The sequence below is a fragment of the Simochromis diagramma genome, unplaced genomic scaffold (genome assembly GCF_900408965.1).
Source record: "Simochromis diagramma unplaced genomic scaffold, fSimDia1.1 OVJJ01000216.1, whole genome shotgun sequence".
In the NCBI taxonomy this organism is placed as follows: Eukaryota; Metazoa; Chordata; class Actinopteri; order Cichliformes; family Cichlidae; genus Simochromis; species Simochromis diagramma.
The window spans coordinates 1886399-1901735 of record NW_024386883.1 but is presented as its reverse complement, the minus strand read 5'-3'; the positions used below and the strand labels follow the sequence as shown (position 1 = coordinate 1901735).

The 15337-nt window shown below is 39.3% G+C and overlaps 1 protein-coding gene across 1 annotated transcript; it reads right to left on the bottom strand.

The window, feature by feature from the left end:
• Positions 1 to 70: 70 nt before the first annotated feature.
• LOC120734240 (calpain-5-like) lies at positions 71 to 10019 on the bottom strand. Its single transcript, XM_040032927.1, has 13 exons — positions 9755 to 10019; positions 7781 to 7963; positions 7502 to 7633; positions 6344 to 6552; positions 6029 to 6221; positions 5751 to 5941; positions 4605 to 4682; positions 4316 to 4511; positions 4099 to 4221; positions 1951 to 2153; positions 1400 to 1521; positions 1170 to 1306; positions 71 to 703 (listed from the first exon to the last, which is right to left on the bottom strand). Exons 2-13 carry the CDS (start codon positions 7946 to 7948, stop codon positions 533 to 535), a joined length of 1923 nt encoding a protein of 640 aa, XP_039888861.1. The 5' UTR covers positions 7949 to 7963; positions 9755 to 10019; the 3' UTR covers positions 71 to 532.
• Positions 10020 to 15337: the final 5318 nt, after the last annotated feature.

Here is a 15337-nt window from a genome sequence, read left to right as displayed (position 1 = left end):
ACAACAAAATATTGCAGTTTGGGAACTGGACTGAAATAAAAAGAGGAAGAAAACCAGAGTCGTAGCAGTGTTTGGTCTTAGGATTTCTTTTAATTTTTGTTCCATTGAGGATTTTCTTAGTACTCATGAGAACGAACCATGATTGTAAACTGCTGGAGGAAAGAAACGGAAGAGGAATGCATACGTGTAACACCAGGTGTAGCATGTAACACGTTACTCTGCAAAAAGGCGACTGTACAGGCCGCGATCTTGGTAACTGTGAGGCCTGAAGGACAAATACTGCCATGTTTCTCACAGTGTCGTATCAGAATAATCGGGGTTACAAACACATCAAAATAAAAACTTTATATATAAATTATAAAAGCATGAATTTAAAAAAAAAAGATCAAAAGTAATGAAAAGGGAGAGATTTTCAGTTTGTCCCATAATTCCCTGCTCACATAAATTCACCTTCATACAAATGCATCCCACTGCTGGTTTTGATGCTTGTCAAATAAGTTAAAGCTGAGAAAGGATTCAGCCCTCTCTCCGGTCATATGGCAGTCAGCTGAACCGAGGTGACGATCCTTAGGCCGATGATGCCGGGCATCTGCCGTCCTTGATTTGTGAGCTGAAGCCTCTGAGGTTCGGTGGGGTCGTTCACTGACCCGGACAACACGACTTGGCCCATAAATTCATCCTTCACTGCGTTGCTGTTCCACACCTGAGGAGAAACAGTCAGTTTGAAATATATTTATCTCCACACTCTAAAATTTAATGGCAAAACAAATGTTTTCACTCATTAAACAGATTAGGAATTTAAGATTTGCACATGCAGGATGAGACTTGGTCCAATATGCAAATTAGGCTAGTGGTGTAAAAAAAATGTATTGTTGTTGTTTTGGCTTTTATGAGCAGAGACAGCACTTAGTTTACATTTGATGCAGAATTGTGTGTAAGACTTCAGGTAAACTGAAAGTTTGTTCACTGTTAAAATGCTCTTGAAGCCTTTTACAAACTCTTTAATGAAAACTTTACAGTCTTTGAGATTAAAATAACGCTGATCTCTGAAAAGCAGACATGTCTGAGAGACATAGTTTCAACCGGACAGAGGTGAGAAATCCCTTTGCTCCACCAGTCACTGAGAATAATTCCATTAAGCAGGACTAATGAGATAGACTGCATATTACCTGCACAGTTATGGGCTTGCTCAGCTTTTTCCTGTAGAAAACACCGCTAGTTGCAAACTCTGGGTTTAAGGTGTCCTTGTGGATGGTGGATTTGACTGACTTGCCCTCACATGATATGATCACGTAGGGGTCTGCACCTGCAAAGAGAACCAGATTTGGTGGATTAAAGACTCATCACGCTGAACAGAAGTGTTATAGCAGGAAGTTTAACTTGTGGAAAGTCTTCTAACCTCCTGTGCGGTCCTGATTCTGCAGCCCCTCAGCTGAATGTACATAGACATGAGTCACAGCTTGTGGGTAACCAATGATTGAACTCCAGCATTTTACCTGAGGCTTGTCCACTGTCAGCTCCCTGTGAGAGTAGAGAAGAGTTAAGAGTTGGCAATGTGGCCTTGTTCTTACTAGAGGCAAACTGAAAGAGTGGAACAGTAACATTACACCTATGATTCATAGACAAGGCTGAGTGGATGACCTGTATTATTAATGAGTGACTATGAGTTGCTGTGCCAAAAAGAAACAAAACAAAATCTGGCAAAATAAAATATTTGGCCAAGAAAAGCAATAGAAGTTACTGTAAATCACATTTAAATGGTCCATATTTCCCAAAACACTAATTTGAATGTTTTCTTGGACTAAAAACGTACAAACAGCTTTTTCCCATATCAGTCCATTTCCCAGATAAGTGCGTTATTTTTTGGAGTTATTGATATTACATTTTTGTCTGACAAACTCAGCTACACACTGTTGTTGGCTTGACCTCACATCTACGGCACTGTCCTACCTGCAGCCGGACTCCACATCAGTGAAAACCCGGAGCATGAAATCGCCCAGCGTAAAAGGCTGGAAGGTGGTGGGGAAGATGACATATCGGCCCTGAGTCAGACTGATCCTCATGAACACTGTCCGAGCATTGATGTAGGTTGACGTATTTACACACTTTTGGGTCAGGATGTCATGTAAACGGTACTTCCTGTTCAGCTCCACCTGGAAAAGAATTTGATATTTTGTAAGCATAATTTACCAAAATCCTGTGCAACACAGTTTGGAGCTACTTCAATAAATTTCAAAGGAAATGCGATTACAAGTGACGCATGAAAATATCACCTAAGAAGCATATAGTACGCTCAAAATGAATGCAGCTTGACATACAGGGTGAGCTTGACTGCAAGATTAGCTTGCAAAAACAACTGATCAAAATAATACAACGTAGCAAAAATATACAAGATTACATAAATTACATCTACTATACAAACAAATCTGGGTAGCAGAATTTCATTTTTCCCTGTTTAATTTATAGCCATTTTACTTAAAGGTGACTTGAACTCTAATGAACTGCACTTTTTACTGCATGAAGGAGCAAAACCTTCCGCTCCACCGCAGTCAGCTGTATCAGTATAGTAGCAATCCGAAAAAGTACCTGGGCAGAAAAATGACTTTTAAACCGCATTTTGCTAATTTTGTACTTAATTAAACTACATTTGAATTCGTGCCAGAGTCAACGAATACATGTTCTTCTTGTTCATCATAAACTTTAATTGATGCCTTTAAACGGCGTAGTAAAGAGAAGTGGAAAAGAGTTTTCTGCCTCCTGGTGGCACAAAATAGAAACAATAATTGAATTTTAACACGCGCATTACTGTGTTGACTGATCGTCTTATTTCTTCTTGTTTTTGAAAAAAAAAAAAATACAATGGCATTAAATGTGATTTTTTTTCCACCACAAACAAAGCAGACAGGAATCTAATCGTAACATCTGTGGTTTAGAGGAAGTGCCCGATAAAGGAAGAGGACACATTACTTGTATGATAAACATACATGAGAAAGGTTAAATAAAGATTTAACATTTCACTTCCACAGTGGGCCACGCGCACACGGCTGATTCTGTTCTCTTTCCTTTTTTTTTAATTAAAAGCTTTTTATGGTGCTGATATTCATTCCTGTCCAGAGTTTTGGCAGCACTTCTATCAGCGTGATAATAGTGCACAGTGTGTGTCTGAACTTTGCCATGTCTCTGTCAACTAAAGTCTCATTACAGGAAATGAGCTGTCAGTTTTGTCACACTGGGTTTCATGGTCTCATTTAAAGGTGACAATCTAATCGCAACATGCAGGACAACATCAAGTTTTAAACCCGTTTCTGAAACATACCCCAGGTTGTAGTGATCGGCACTTATTGTATCTTGTGTCTGTTTCAGAACTCAGTGTATCCATGTATTTCATACTTTTCAGCTTTTTTTGGCCTGGTTATGATTTAGCAGACATAACACATGAGTCCTAAATAATCCCTGCACACTGCTGCACAAGAACACAGGCATCCGAGCCGTCTGAAATCATCACAAAGATTTGAGTTTGGTGTTCGGTTCCACGCTGCTTTTCAGCCTGAAGCAATCACAGAAAGTATGTGGTACCTTTTTGTGTTTAATCATTTATGGTTCAGGCTGCTGAAATGGTCTGTTTTGGTTCTGATAAAACACTCAAGGGGTGTAAGTTGTTGGAAAAAACAAACTTATCACTGTTTGGTCATTAAATGAGAAGAGAAAGTCAATTCAAGCCAGATTTTTTTGACCAAAGTGATGCCAGGATGGGGTGAAAAGGCTTTGCTTTTGACCAAAATAAACTGAACTTTGATTAATGTTTTCATTCCAGACAAGAATAATGAGCCGTTCACTAAATGTGGGCCTGCACCGTATTATTATCCCTCATTTCTAGTCCTGCATATTGAGACAATTTGACACATTTTGACTTTCTTTAGACTTTAAACATTTACAATAGCTGTGAAGCTGTGAAGAAAGTCCCCTCAAACTCAGCACACACAGCAGACATTATTCTGACAAATGAGTATGACATGTTTGGCTATACTTTAAGCATTTCACATCTCCCACAAACACAGTCTTTCCCACATATGGAAGGGTTACATGACACTGTGATACCTTAAAGATGCCAAAGCCAATGGTAAGGTTTTCTCCGTGACCTTGAGGTCTGTGGATTTTCATGTCTCTCTGTTGCAACGAGATGAGGACCTCATCAGTCTCCTTTGTCACATCAAATAAATACTGCAAAAGAAGTTGAAATGGAGTCATCACAGATGTGTACACATACATGAACAGAGGTGATGTAAGGAGAGAGGTCATCCAGAGCCTGCTGTACCTGTGGGTTCTGCAGGAATGTCCGTTTGTGGTTAGCACAGCCCCCACAGCGGTTTAGAAGTGGGTCAGCATTTTTGGACCAGCTGCCAAAGTGCACATACTCATTCCAAGTCTTATGGACGCTAATCAATGAAGTATTTATGACACGGCACACGTCTGCATCAGTGAAGAACTTGCACCAGTCTGTAAATGACATCCTGAAGATTTGAACAGAATCTATTATTAAAATCTGGAAAAGTGGGATAAACTGTCCTGAAATAGTGCTGTGATTGAGGAAATTCATCACTTACCAGAACTCTCCATCATCTTCCACTGTGATGCCAAGCTTATGCCTCTCTGTGTCACCAACCTTTGCCCATTCCTCAGAACTGGCAAACAACAATAAAGCAAGGCAGAATGTTTAATGCGCTTACAAACAGCGCACAGATCAAAAGACATTTTTTCATTTTTGGACAATTGCCTGTCTGAGCCAGTAGCAAAAGTTTCCACAGAGACTTTGTAACACTGAAAAAATAAAAATACCTGAAACTCCTTTTATAGTTCTCTGTAAAAGTCTGTAAATAGCTCAATCTAAAATGCTGTAACATCCCCGAGTATTAGCCAACAACTTGCCCTAACATTAAATTACATTACAAATTTAATTTACAGACAGATGGAGGTTTTGCCATGAAGAAGTCATTATTTGGCATTATTAGGCTCAGTCATTGTAATTCATTATTATCAGGCTCTCCCAAAAACTCCCTAAAAATGCTTTAGTTGATCCAAAATGCTGCAGTGAGAGTACTGACACAGACTAGAAATAGAGAGTGTATTTGTCCCACATTGGCTTCTCTTCACTGGTTCTCTGTTAAATAAAGAATCAATTAATTCAATTAATTCAATTAATTAATCTTCTCCTGTTATACAAGGCTTGAATAATTATTCTCCATCTTATCCTAAAGACTTTGCATTAGTGTATACCCCATTAGAGCACTTTGCTTTCAGACTGGGGGCTTACTTGGGGTCTCTCAGGTATTTAAAAGTAAAATGGGAGGAGGAGCCTTCAGCCTTCACGCCACTGTGGAACCAGCTCCCAGTTTGGACTCAAGAGACAGACACCCTCTCTACTTTTAAGATTAGTATTGAAACTTCCCTTTTTGATAAAGAATATAGTTAAGGCTGGGTCTGATTGTTAGGGTCTTTATAGCTTCTTCATCTTCTGATGTAAAGTGCCTTGAGGCATCTGTTGTGATTTGCTACATAAATAAAATCAAATGTGATTGAACTATTTGAACCAACGAACCACGGCTCTGTTTTCCATATGAATCCAAAAAACACAAAAACAAGTTTGTAAGGCAGACAGCGTTCCATTTAAAAAGGCTTTTTTTGGCACAGTGTCTGCTGAAATCAGAACACATAGCAAAGACAAAATTAACTATAACAAGCTTCCTGCTCACCTGTCACTCCAGGCTCCTTTCCATTCAATCTTACCCCAGGGGTTTCTCATACGGATCAGAGGAATGGTTTCATTCTTGAAGTAGGCCAGCAGCCCATGACCCAAACGAACCCTCTTCACTGCAGTTACTGAGTACGCATGGCCTTTCACGAGCCCGTTTATCATCTTGAGCTCAATTTCATGAGGCTGTGCCTGTAATATTTTGCAAACAATTACTATCGGCATGTTTAAAGTGCTTAACAAAACACAAAGACGTGTATATTCAGAAACAGCACAGACCCTGATGGAGCAGCTTATGATTCCTCCTCGGTCGTACACCTTCAGCAGGTCATCAAAAAGCTTGTCTTGTTTTCCTTGGTCCTTATAAAATTGCCCTTCCTCTAGGTTGATGGCTTCAGATACAGCTCCACTGAAATCCACCACAGCATCACCAGTGTTTCCGCCCTCAAGGGACTGATAGCAGCCAGAGAGCCTGGGCACAGATGGTGTAAGAAATGCAGAAGTTTAGTTCAAAGCATTATAAATGCAGACGGGACCTAAAACTAAACCAAGTAAGAGTCTCCCCCCCAATCAGGCTATTTAAAGTATACTGACTTTGCATAGGCCTTTTCCAGCAGAGCACTCCAGAATTCGTTGGGGTCTTTCGAGTGGCAGTAGATGAGTTCTTCGTTGATCGTAGGGAGTCGGTCATCGACCACCACGTCGATCCACTCACCAAAGATCCAGAACTGAAAGTGGAAGATTCCTGCATAGTTCCCGGGGTATTTGTCATCCCACTCCTGCTCCTTCCAGTCAGGAATCACCTGATTTGGCATGCGACATCACCCAAAATGAAACGTGCCCACAACAGATAGATTTGAAGAAAATCACCAAAACATAAACATACTATAGTTTAGTATACACTATAACGAGTTCAACAAAACCCTTTAAATTACATCTTTGCTCATAAAGCACTGAGTGCACGCAGAATTCAGACAAAAGATCTGCAGTTCTACATAGTATAGTGGAAGCATGCCTATTTAGTTCACATTATCTCATGACCAATAAATGCAGGTGTAATTTACCACATCTGTTGTTCTTGTGTTTTCACAGAGAGTCTGTTGTAGTGTTTTATGTGTGTTATAAAATCAAACGTTTGCAGTGGATGGAACATACATAACGCTGTAATAAAGAATTGGCCATTAAGTTCTCTAGTTGTACCAACCCCAGGGATTTGAGAACATATAATGTGGAGTGGGTAAGACAAAATAAGTGGCATAGCTGATGTATCCTCACACTTTCAGTTTTTCTTCCTCTGCTCATTTCTTGCAACTAAAATGTGGAAAAAAGGTGAAAGATTTCTACAAAGGACTAAAACTTTTTGGTTGACATTTATTCTCCATCGCTAAGCCCCTCCAGTTCCTCTTCAGGTTCCCCTCTTTTCCCCTCTTCTTCTTTGATTTGTATTTTATTTAAGAAAAAAAGATAAACCCAGAACAGTCAAGTTTCACAGACAATTTTCTAAATAGCTGAATTTTGTATCTCTCAGGTTTCATAGTCCCTTTGCCCTTAGCTATTAGCAAAGCTACAGTACAATATAATATGTTTGTCTGCCAGATATATTGAATATATCCATGGGAGAACTTCCTTCCTGAAACGAATACCCTGCTGCTATAGTTACAGTATTTAAGTTTTATTAATGTACAGTTATCAACTTTAATGCACCAACTCCTCGACACCCACATTAAGAATAAAGCAACAAAGTTAACAAACCTTCTGCCAGAGCTTTGGCTTCAAGGCCAGACAAGAGCAGGCTGCAACAAACCAGCAGTTTCCCACAACTCCCTGGTTCAAATCATGGGAGCTGATGCCCTCAACAAACAGATGAGGTTTTTTACTTATCTCCTACAACAGAGAAAATAACATGACAGACTGTTAAGACTTTAACAGTATTGAAAAAAAGTATAATTTTAGGTTTAGTTTTTTTCTTTTCTTACATGCTGTCTTAAAAACAAACATGTGGCTTGATGGATATTAGCCTTGGCCACTTACCCCAGGTCGTTTCCACTTTACCCTACCAGGAGGTGGTTTGTTATAATAGAGTGAAGCGTTGGTGGCTGGAAACTCTGGATCCTCAAACAGCGTCTTGTTCCTGATGCAGTCATTCTTCAGGTCAGCGTAGTGCTGTTTTTTGTACGGCTTCACCGAGGAGACCATCATGCTGAAGCCTCACAGCTGCAGATCGATGAGAGACACCAGACATTTTCAGACTATGTAAAGGAGGAGGTCCCAAAGCTGATCGTTATTGGGCAAATCCAGCTGAAACTGTTCTCGTAAATCTCAGTGTTGTTTCATTGCCAGATCATAGCAGACTGACCTTTGACCCAAAGTCCCTTGAGACAGTCTAGGTTTACTGATGAGCATACGGTGTTTACATAGCAATATGCAACTTTCTTATTAACTATATTCTAAAACAGGAAATGAAAACTTTACAGTTAGAACACAGATAAAAAAAAAATGAAACATTTGATGTAAAGGGATTTTTAATCATCTGACGAGCTGCAGTTTTCTGATTGAATCAAGTGTTTTACACTGATTTAGATCCATCAATAGTGTTTGAAATCTTAAGAGAAAGTAAATAAAAATACATCACATATCATTCAAAGATCAACAGCAGTGACAATATTTGTGGCCAAAAGACTTTATGTAAACTGGCACGTATTGTGAGAATAATATTAATTATATTAAGGCTACATTTTACTTTGTGACAGAGGGAGTGATCATCATCACAGCTGTTTTCTCCGGGGAATGACTCTTGAACTCTTCGTCCCACTCATGTCAACTTCTGAGTGCTGTGTTTAGTCAGCATGAGCCAAAATAATTAGTTTTGATAAAGCTCGATATTTCATTTTTGCCAAGAATAACACACCACAGTGTACCAAATATCCTTTACTGGAAGCAACAAGCATTGAATTAAGAAACACTTTGTAACTGTTTCTTTATAAAATCAAACAAGTTAAAAAAAAAAACAGGGCAGGACAGGACAGGAAAAATGATTTAGAGTGTGCACAGATCTAGCAGACAGACAGAAAGAATCGAGCTAACTCCAAAACGTAAAGAATGAGAATTTTCAGATTTTTCTATAAAGTTCAAAATCATTACAGATAACTCATTGAAGACAAGAAAACATATCTGCACTATACCTCTCAGACGGCAGGTGTGCACCTATAACTTCCTGGTCAACAACAAGGAAGTTTCCAGGTGTTGTACTTGCCTGTGTCTGAGAGCCACACCCCGGTTGTTATTGTTCTTACTGCACTGGATCTTATCGCCTTGGCATTTTACTGTTTGACCCGAATACTTTGTGATGTCATGACTCCCAGATTTCTGAAATGGATTAATAAATCATTCTGTGTCTGTGGGTAAGGGAGTACACAGAGCTGTTGGTGAGTTTGTGCTTGTGTGACTGTTATCGGTTTGAGAGTTCTTGGCTAAAGCGCTCAGACAGGCTATTTTTGGTTGGTTATTCCATTTACTCTTTTTTTTTTTAAAGGACTATAAGTGTTTACGTGATGAAAACATTTGTTTCTCAACAGCACTTTGCAAGATTATGTCTCATACTGTCCTTTTAATCTGTATAATAAGTGAATGGCAGTTGACATTCCCCCCATATCCGGCATATCTGCCGGCGCGTGACAGTGTTGTTAGAGATACAGTTCAGTGTTTTAGTTTCATACCACAAAACCCCCCCAAAAAACTAAAGCATTTTATAGTCTGAGTTTATGCTGATTTGTGCCTGGGTAAATGTAATTATTATATTGTTATAAAAATTACTTTTAAATGGTATCAGTGTGTTACACAGTAAAAATGGCTGCTGGCCAAAACAAAGATAAATCTGAGTCAAAAAAACAAAAAAAAAAACCCCAGATGCAGTAAATCCCATGAATCCACAGTAAACCACATATACTTGTTGAATGTTAAAACTGAAAGCACTTAAGTGCTTAAAATCTTAAGAGCAACACTCACCTGTCGTCTTGTCCTTGCAGTGATGGGCTCAAACACATCCAATCGTCCCGTGGGGGCTCCTGTGAGAGCTGTTTAAAGATCAGTCCCAAACTCGACACTGCAAGTTGTCCGGTCCTTTCATAAAGTGTGCAATCTGGTTTACCTTTTTTTCAGAACCAGATGCCGTTTCTTGAGTTTTAACTTGTAGCACCGAGCGCTTCCGCAAAGAGTAACACATAACACAGTGCCTGAGAACTGGTCTGACGAGCACCTCTGCAGCAGGAGGTGTTAGGCTGACATGGTGATTTGGAAGGTGGGAGGGACGGTGGGAGACTGAAACTGAGTACTTTCGGTACTACCACCCAGCCCCACTAAGGTGCAGCAAGTATGAACCTGCCCTGTTTTTTTCTTAAACATTAAAACTTAGATTTAACAAACATCCAAACACTGTGTTTCCTTGATGTAGTGTTGCATATCTCTGCTAAAAAAAAACAAAAAAAAACAACAACTTGCATTATTGTTCTTTAACTTTTACCATGTCTAATTGAATAAACATAACTAATAAGCCATATGTTATCCTTGCACTCTAAGTGAACTGTGGTAATAGGACAAACTGGCAGGCACTGAGTGTTCTGGGCTTAAAGAGCACAAGAAACACTTTGACTTCCCCTGACTGAGAAAAATCTTGAGTGGCTAAATCCAGGCTCGAAACTGAGGAAAAACTGAGCCAACATTAATAAGGTAAATCCACGAAGGAGTAAAGGAGACAGGCCAAAAAAGAAACTGAACAGATTTTCAAAATAACAATAAATCATCTGGATTAGCTGTGATATGAGAAAATACCAAACATGAGTTTCTGATGTGATAGATAACGAGAATGAGTGTATCAGTGAGCAGGGGTGATATCTAGACACACACCATATGACATGAGATTGTTTGAAAAGAAGGAAACACTTCCTGTGGTAGAAACGGGGGGGCAGATCAACGCTGTCATAACTTAAATAGTGAAGATTTTAATGAGCGCTGTCTCATGGTTTCTTCAGTAAATGAGTCACGAGGTCAGCGCTGTCAAAGCCCTCTTCCTCGTGGGAATGTATAACCGTCAGATATAAACATTTGTTTGCCACAGAAAACACGCATGCGAGGGTGGAGTAATCACAGAAGTGTAGTTACATATCACCACTTAAAGGAGAGATTTAAATTGATCTGTTTTATCTACATCATATTTACATTGTGTCATAAAATTGGAAAAATAAAGCCAGTGAGAAATAATCAACTCTGGAACGTTTTCACAGGTTCTGTGAAAACTTAAGTACACCCGATGACTCAGCAGCTTGTAGAACCACCTCAAGCAGGGATGGATGTGGAGCTTTTCTAAATGACGTGTCCTTTGTGGTGTCACAGAGGATGATGTTATGCTAATTACAAACTAAACTGGACAAACCTTCACACCCTCTCCGTGACGTGCTGGACGCTCACAGGAGCACATTCTGCAAACGACTCATTCTATTGCAATGCACTACAGAAGCTTACAGGAAATCATTCCTACCTGTTATACAGCTCCCCCTCTAAGGTAGCTGCACTGTTTTTGCTTTCAGTATCTTGTATATATTGAAAGAGAAAATATATGGATATTGTGTGTTGTTCAACTTTGGAGCATTTATTTAGACACTTTCCCCCCATCTTATATTTTAATTAAGTCTGTGTAACAAAGGGAATGATGGAAGGGATTAGTGATGTATTGTTTTCTGTATGACTATCAGTCTCTAACATCACTGTGAAGGAATTCTGGCTCTTCACAACATTGCAGGATATCACTCTTAAGGTCCTGCTGCAGCATCTCAGTCTGCTGTGGCCTCAACTCTTTTCTGGGCTTCTTTTCTTTTTTTAGCCATTCTGTTGTAGATTTGATCACTTCAAAGTATCAACAAACAAAACCGGGGCTCCATACATACTTTGGTCTATAGTCACAGTCCTCTCAGGATGACTCTGACCTCCTGAAACGATCTCACAACCGTAATAAAAGTACAAATGTGGCGCAAAGGTTTTTTTGAATTTTTGCCGAGTGCAATCATGTTCTCTTGAGAATGGCTCTTTTTACTTTAAACTTTACATTTACAAGCCTACTGCTGTGGCTCCAGAAGATATTTCAGTGTTTTACAGCTTCCAGTAATGTAATATTGTGACGTCTGAAGAGTATCACAGCTGCTTAAACCATAAGAGCAGATTTTTGTGTCTTTACAAAAGCACTCACCATCAGCCCCACCCCCACAGTACATGCCATAAATAGTCATCCTTTTCGCAAACCAGGCACATATCTACACTTGAATTTCTTTACTAAGGAAGCTGCTTACAATAGAGGATTTCTTGTTTAGTCTGATCTGAACAATGAACAACCCCGGTGGATCTTGTGACATTACGCAGTTTCACTTCTTTGGCAAGTTTTAGAGTCATTACACAAAAATATTTTCTGCGGGTTTTACATTTTTAACATTCTTTTTAAGGAAAAAAGACCCTGTCAAACATTTACAGTCGTTTTAAAAGGTGAGATAGTGTAAATGATACGTTTCTGTTGATCTTCCTCCTCGTTCTGAAACATGCCCATTTAAAAGTCAGAGTGGAATTCAAATGTTTATTTTTGTGGGGTGCCTCTTGAATGAACCTTTAACTTCATTAGAGCAAAATGCCAAATTAGAGGACAAACAACAGCCAGCAGATGGCAGGAGATTCATATGGCAACAAACGACAGCCAGCATCTCGCAGGTTTTGTTAAAAATCAGTGTTTGTAGTGCCATTCTTGAGTCTTACAGAAGAGAGCGCCACTGTAGAGTCTTTGATGCTGGGAGGCGGCCACGTTCTCCAGCACAGCACAACAAAAAAATTCTGTAGTCATGATCCAGACAGAAGCTGGTTTAATGGATTTACATTAAAAACCTTTAATATTTAATATAGTTTTATAGTGTGGATTAAAAATTAAATGCACTTATGTGACTAAGCAATTATTGTACAGCACTATCATTAAATTCCATAGTTTAGATGGGCGTAAGGATGAGTGGGTGTTGTTGCAAGTATAATGAAGGCACAAACAGCAGTTGATGACAGTGACAATTATGGGGATATGTTTGTACCAACTGTGAAAATCTGAAGCAGTCACTTTTGCATAAATCCAGACTGTTTATTTATGGCCAGTATTTCAGAGTTATTAAAACCTGACATGCACTCCCTGGCCATTTTCTTAGGCACATCTGTTCAATTGCTCCTTAAAGAAAATGTTGAATCAGCCAATCACATAGCAGTTCCTCAGAGCACACAGTCAAGATAACCTCCTGAAGTTCACACCAAGCATCAGAATTAAGGAAAAATGGTGACTTTGAAGGTGGCTCAGTTGTTGATACCAGACAGGCTGTTCTGAGCATTTCAGAAACTGATCTACTGGGATTATCCTTCATAACCGTCTATGGTTTACAGATAATAATCGTAAAACAAAAATATCCAGTGAGCAGCAGTTCTCTTGGTGACAATACCTTGTTGATGCCAGAAACCAGACTGCTTTGAGCTGACGGGAAGGTAAAAATAACTCTGGTAACTACTGGTTCCAACCAGGATGCATTCAGAAGAGCGTCTCTGAACACACCAAAAGCATCAGATGGTCTACAGCAGCAGAAGACCACACGGGCAACACTCTTAAGAACTGAAACTACAACAAAATTTGCACAGGCTCACCAAAACTGGACAACAGACTGGAAAATGTTGCCTGGTCTAATGAGTCTTTGCATTTGGATGGTGGGATCAGAATTTGGCATAAACATAAAAACGTAGCCTTGTGTCAATGGTTCAAGCTTGTAGCATCAGTGTGGAGGATATTTTCTTGACGAATTCTTGTTAAGTATTGTTTAATTGCCACAATCTACCCAAGTACTGTTGCTAACCATGTTCATCCCTTTATGACCAGTTTGCCCATTTTCTGATGGTTGCTTTCCACAGGATAACACGCCAAACCTTTGAGATGTGGAAGAACGGGAGATTCACATCATAGACATGAAGCTGACAAATCTGCAGCAATTGTCAATATGGAACAAAATGTGATGACCACCTTGTTGGATCGGTACCATGGAGAACAAAGGGCAGCTCTGAAGGCAAAAGGAGCATTGAAGCCAGCGCTAGGAAGGTGTAACTAATGAAGTGGCCGGTACTTTCTCCACAAATATTTGACTCTGTCCAGCTCACGAATTCTGAAAAATCTTGATGACTACAACACATATACTAACTTGCCAGCCTGACACTACTGGCAGCTGATCAGCTGTTTGATATATTAGGGCACAGCTGACAATGAGAAAGACATTTCTTGTTCCCATGGTGATGAAAATGCTTATGGAGAGGGATCCACAATGAGAACAATTACTATTTTTACATTAGTCCTTTATTTTTATGTCTCCCAGCACACACACACACTCCACTTTTCATATTTCCTATTAGTTTTCTGCTGTTACAGTAATAAAAAGAAACTCAACAACCAGAAAGGTGAAATACAATCGTTTTTAATTGCAAAAAGGATACCGGTTAATACATTGAATGAAGCACTGAAACAAGCCACTGTGACATTGCAAAATACCACTAAAAAGGACATTGTAAAATTTCAGAGAAACAAAATAAAGTCATTCATTCGATCAGAAAGGCATACATATGAAAGAGAACAGGAGGGGAGCATATTTACACCACGACCGAGAGTCCTGTGTCTCTACAAAACAAAGTGTGTTTGGAGGCCTCCTCATTTAAGACGTTTAAAAATGTTTTTACAAATGGCCGTTAACAAAGTACAAGCCTGTTATGTCCCAGTTTAACTTTCTATCAAAAGATGTTAATTTTAAAAAGAAAAAAGAAAGAAAGAAAAGACGGGAAAAAAAAGGCACCATCCATCTTACATGGCGGCATCTGGTTTACACAAGTCAACCAAAGTACTGTGGTAAGCGTTTTGTATGCTGTACGTATTAAGCTGCAGAAAACTCAAGCTGACGAGAACAGTATTAGCACGTTAAGTTTTACAGAACTAAGTGTTTGAGAAGACTGACAACAAACAGGGTCTTTTGTACAAAAAAAATTAAAAACAATTAATGGTGAAGTGAGGTGTCCCTGCTGTTGGATTAGCTGATAATGTTACAGTAGCTGTTTTGCTGGTTTAACAGCGCTCCCTGCAGGAGAAAGAGTGTAGGACACAGCACCAGGTAGTGTTGCTTTAGCCCATTACAAAGCTGCTATTTAAAGCTCATCCACAGGGCAGGCACCAAATCACTCCAAAGATGTGCAACTTTGGGAGTGCCGCTTTGTCACAATAGAATAACTACACGGAAATGTCGGGGTTTTGTTCGTTTCTTGTTAAGGTTATTTAAAAAAAAAAAACAAAAAAAACAAAAGCCATGTACAGAAAGAAAACTTTTTCTTTTTTTTTTTTAAACCATTCTCGATTCCAAATGCATAGATATTAATTTAAAAGAACGCTACATATGCAGCACGTCATCTGTATATTGAGAAATTGGTTGTAGTCACACCTTGTAATGCTGGCAAGTAGGCAGTAAAGTGTCTGTTGCTGTGGTGAATAAGTAGCTC

Bases quoted from the DNA above. Each gene is read 5' to 3' on its own strand.
- LOC120734240 (XM_040032927.1), bottom strand. From the start codon at position 7,948: ATGATGGTCTCCTCGGTGAAGCCGTACAAAAAACAGCACTACGCTGAC. The intron at 4,512-4,604 runs GTAAGTGATGAA...TCAAATCTTCAG, and splicing joins GAAGATGATGGAGAGTTCTG to GATGTCATTTACAGACTGGT. The intron at 2,154-4,098 runs GTATCACAGTGT...ATTCTTTTCCAG, and splicing joins TTGGCTTTGGCATCTTTAAG to GTGGAGCTGAACAGGAAGTA.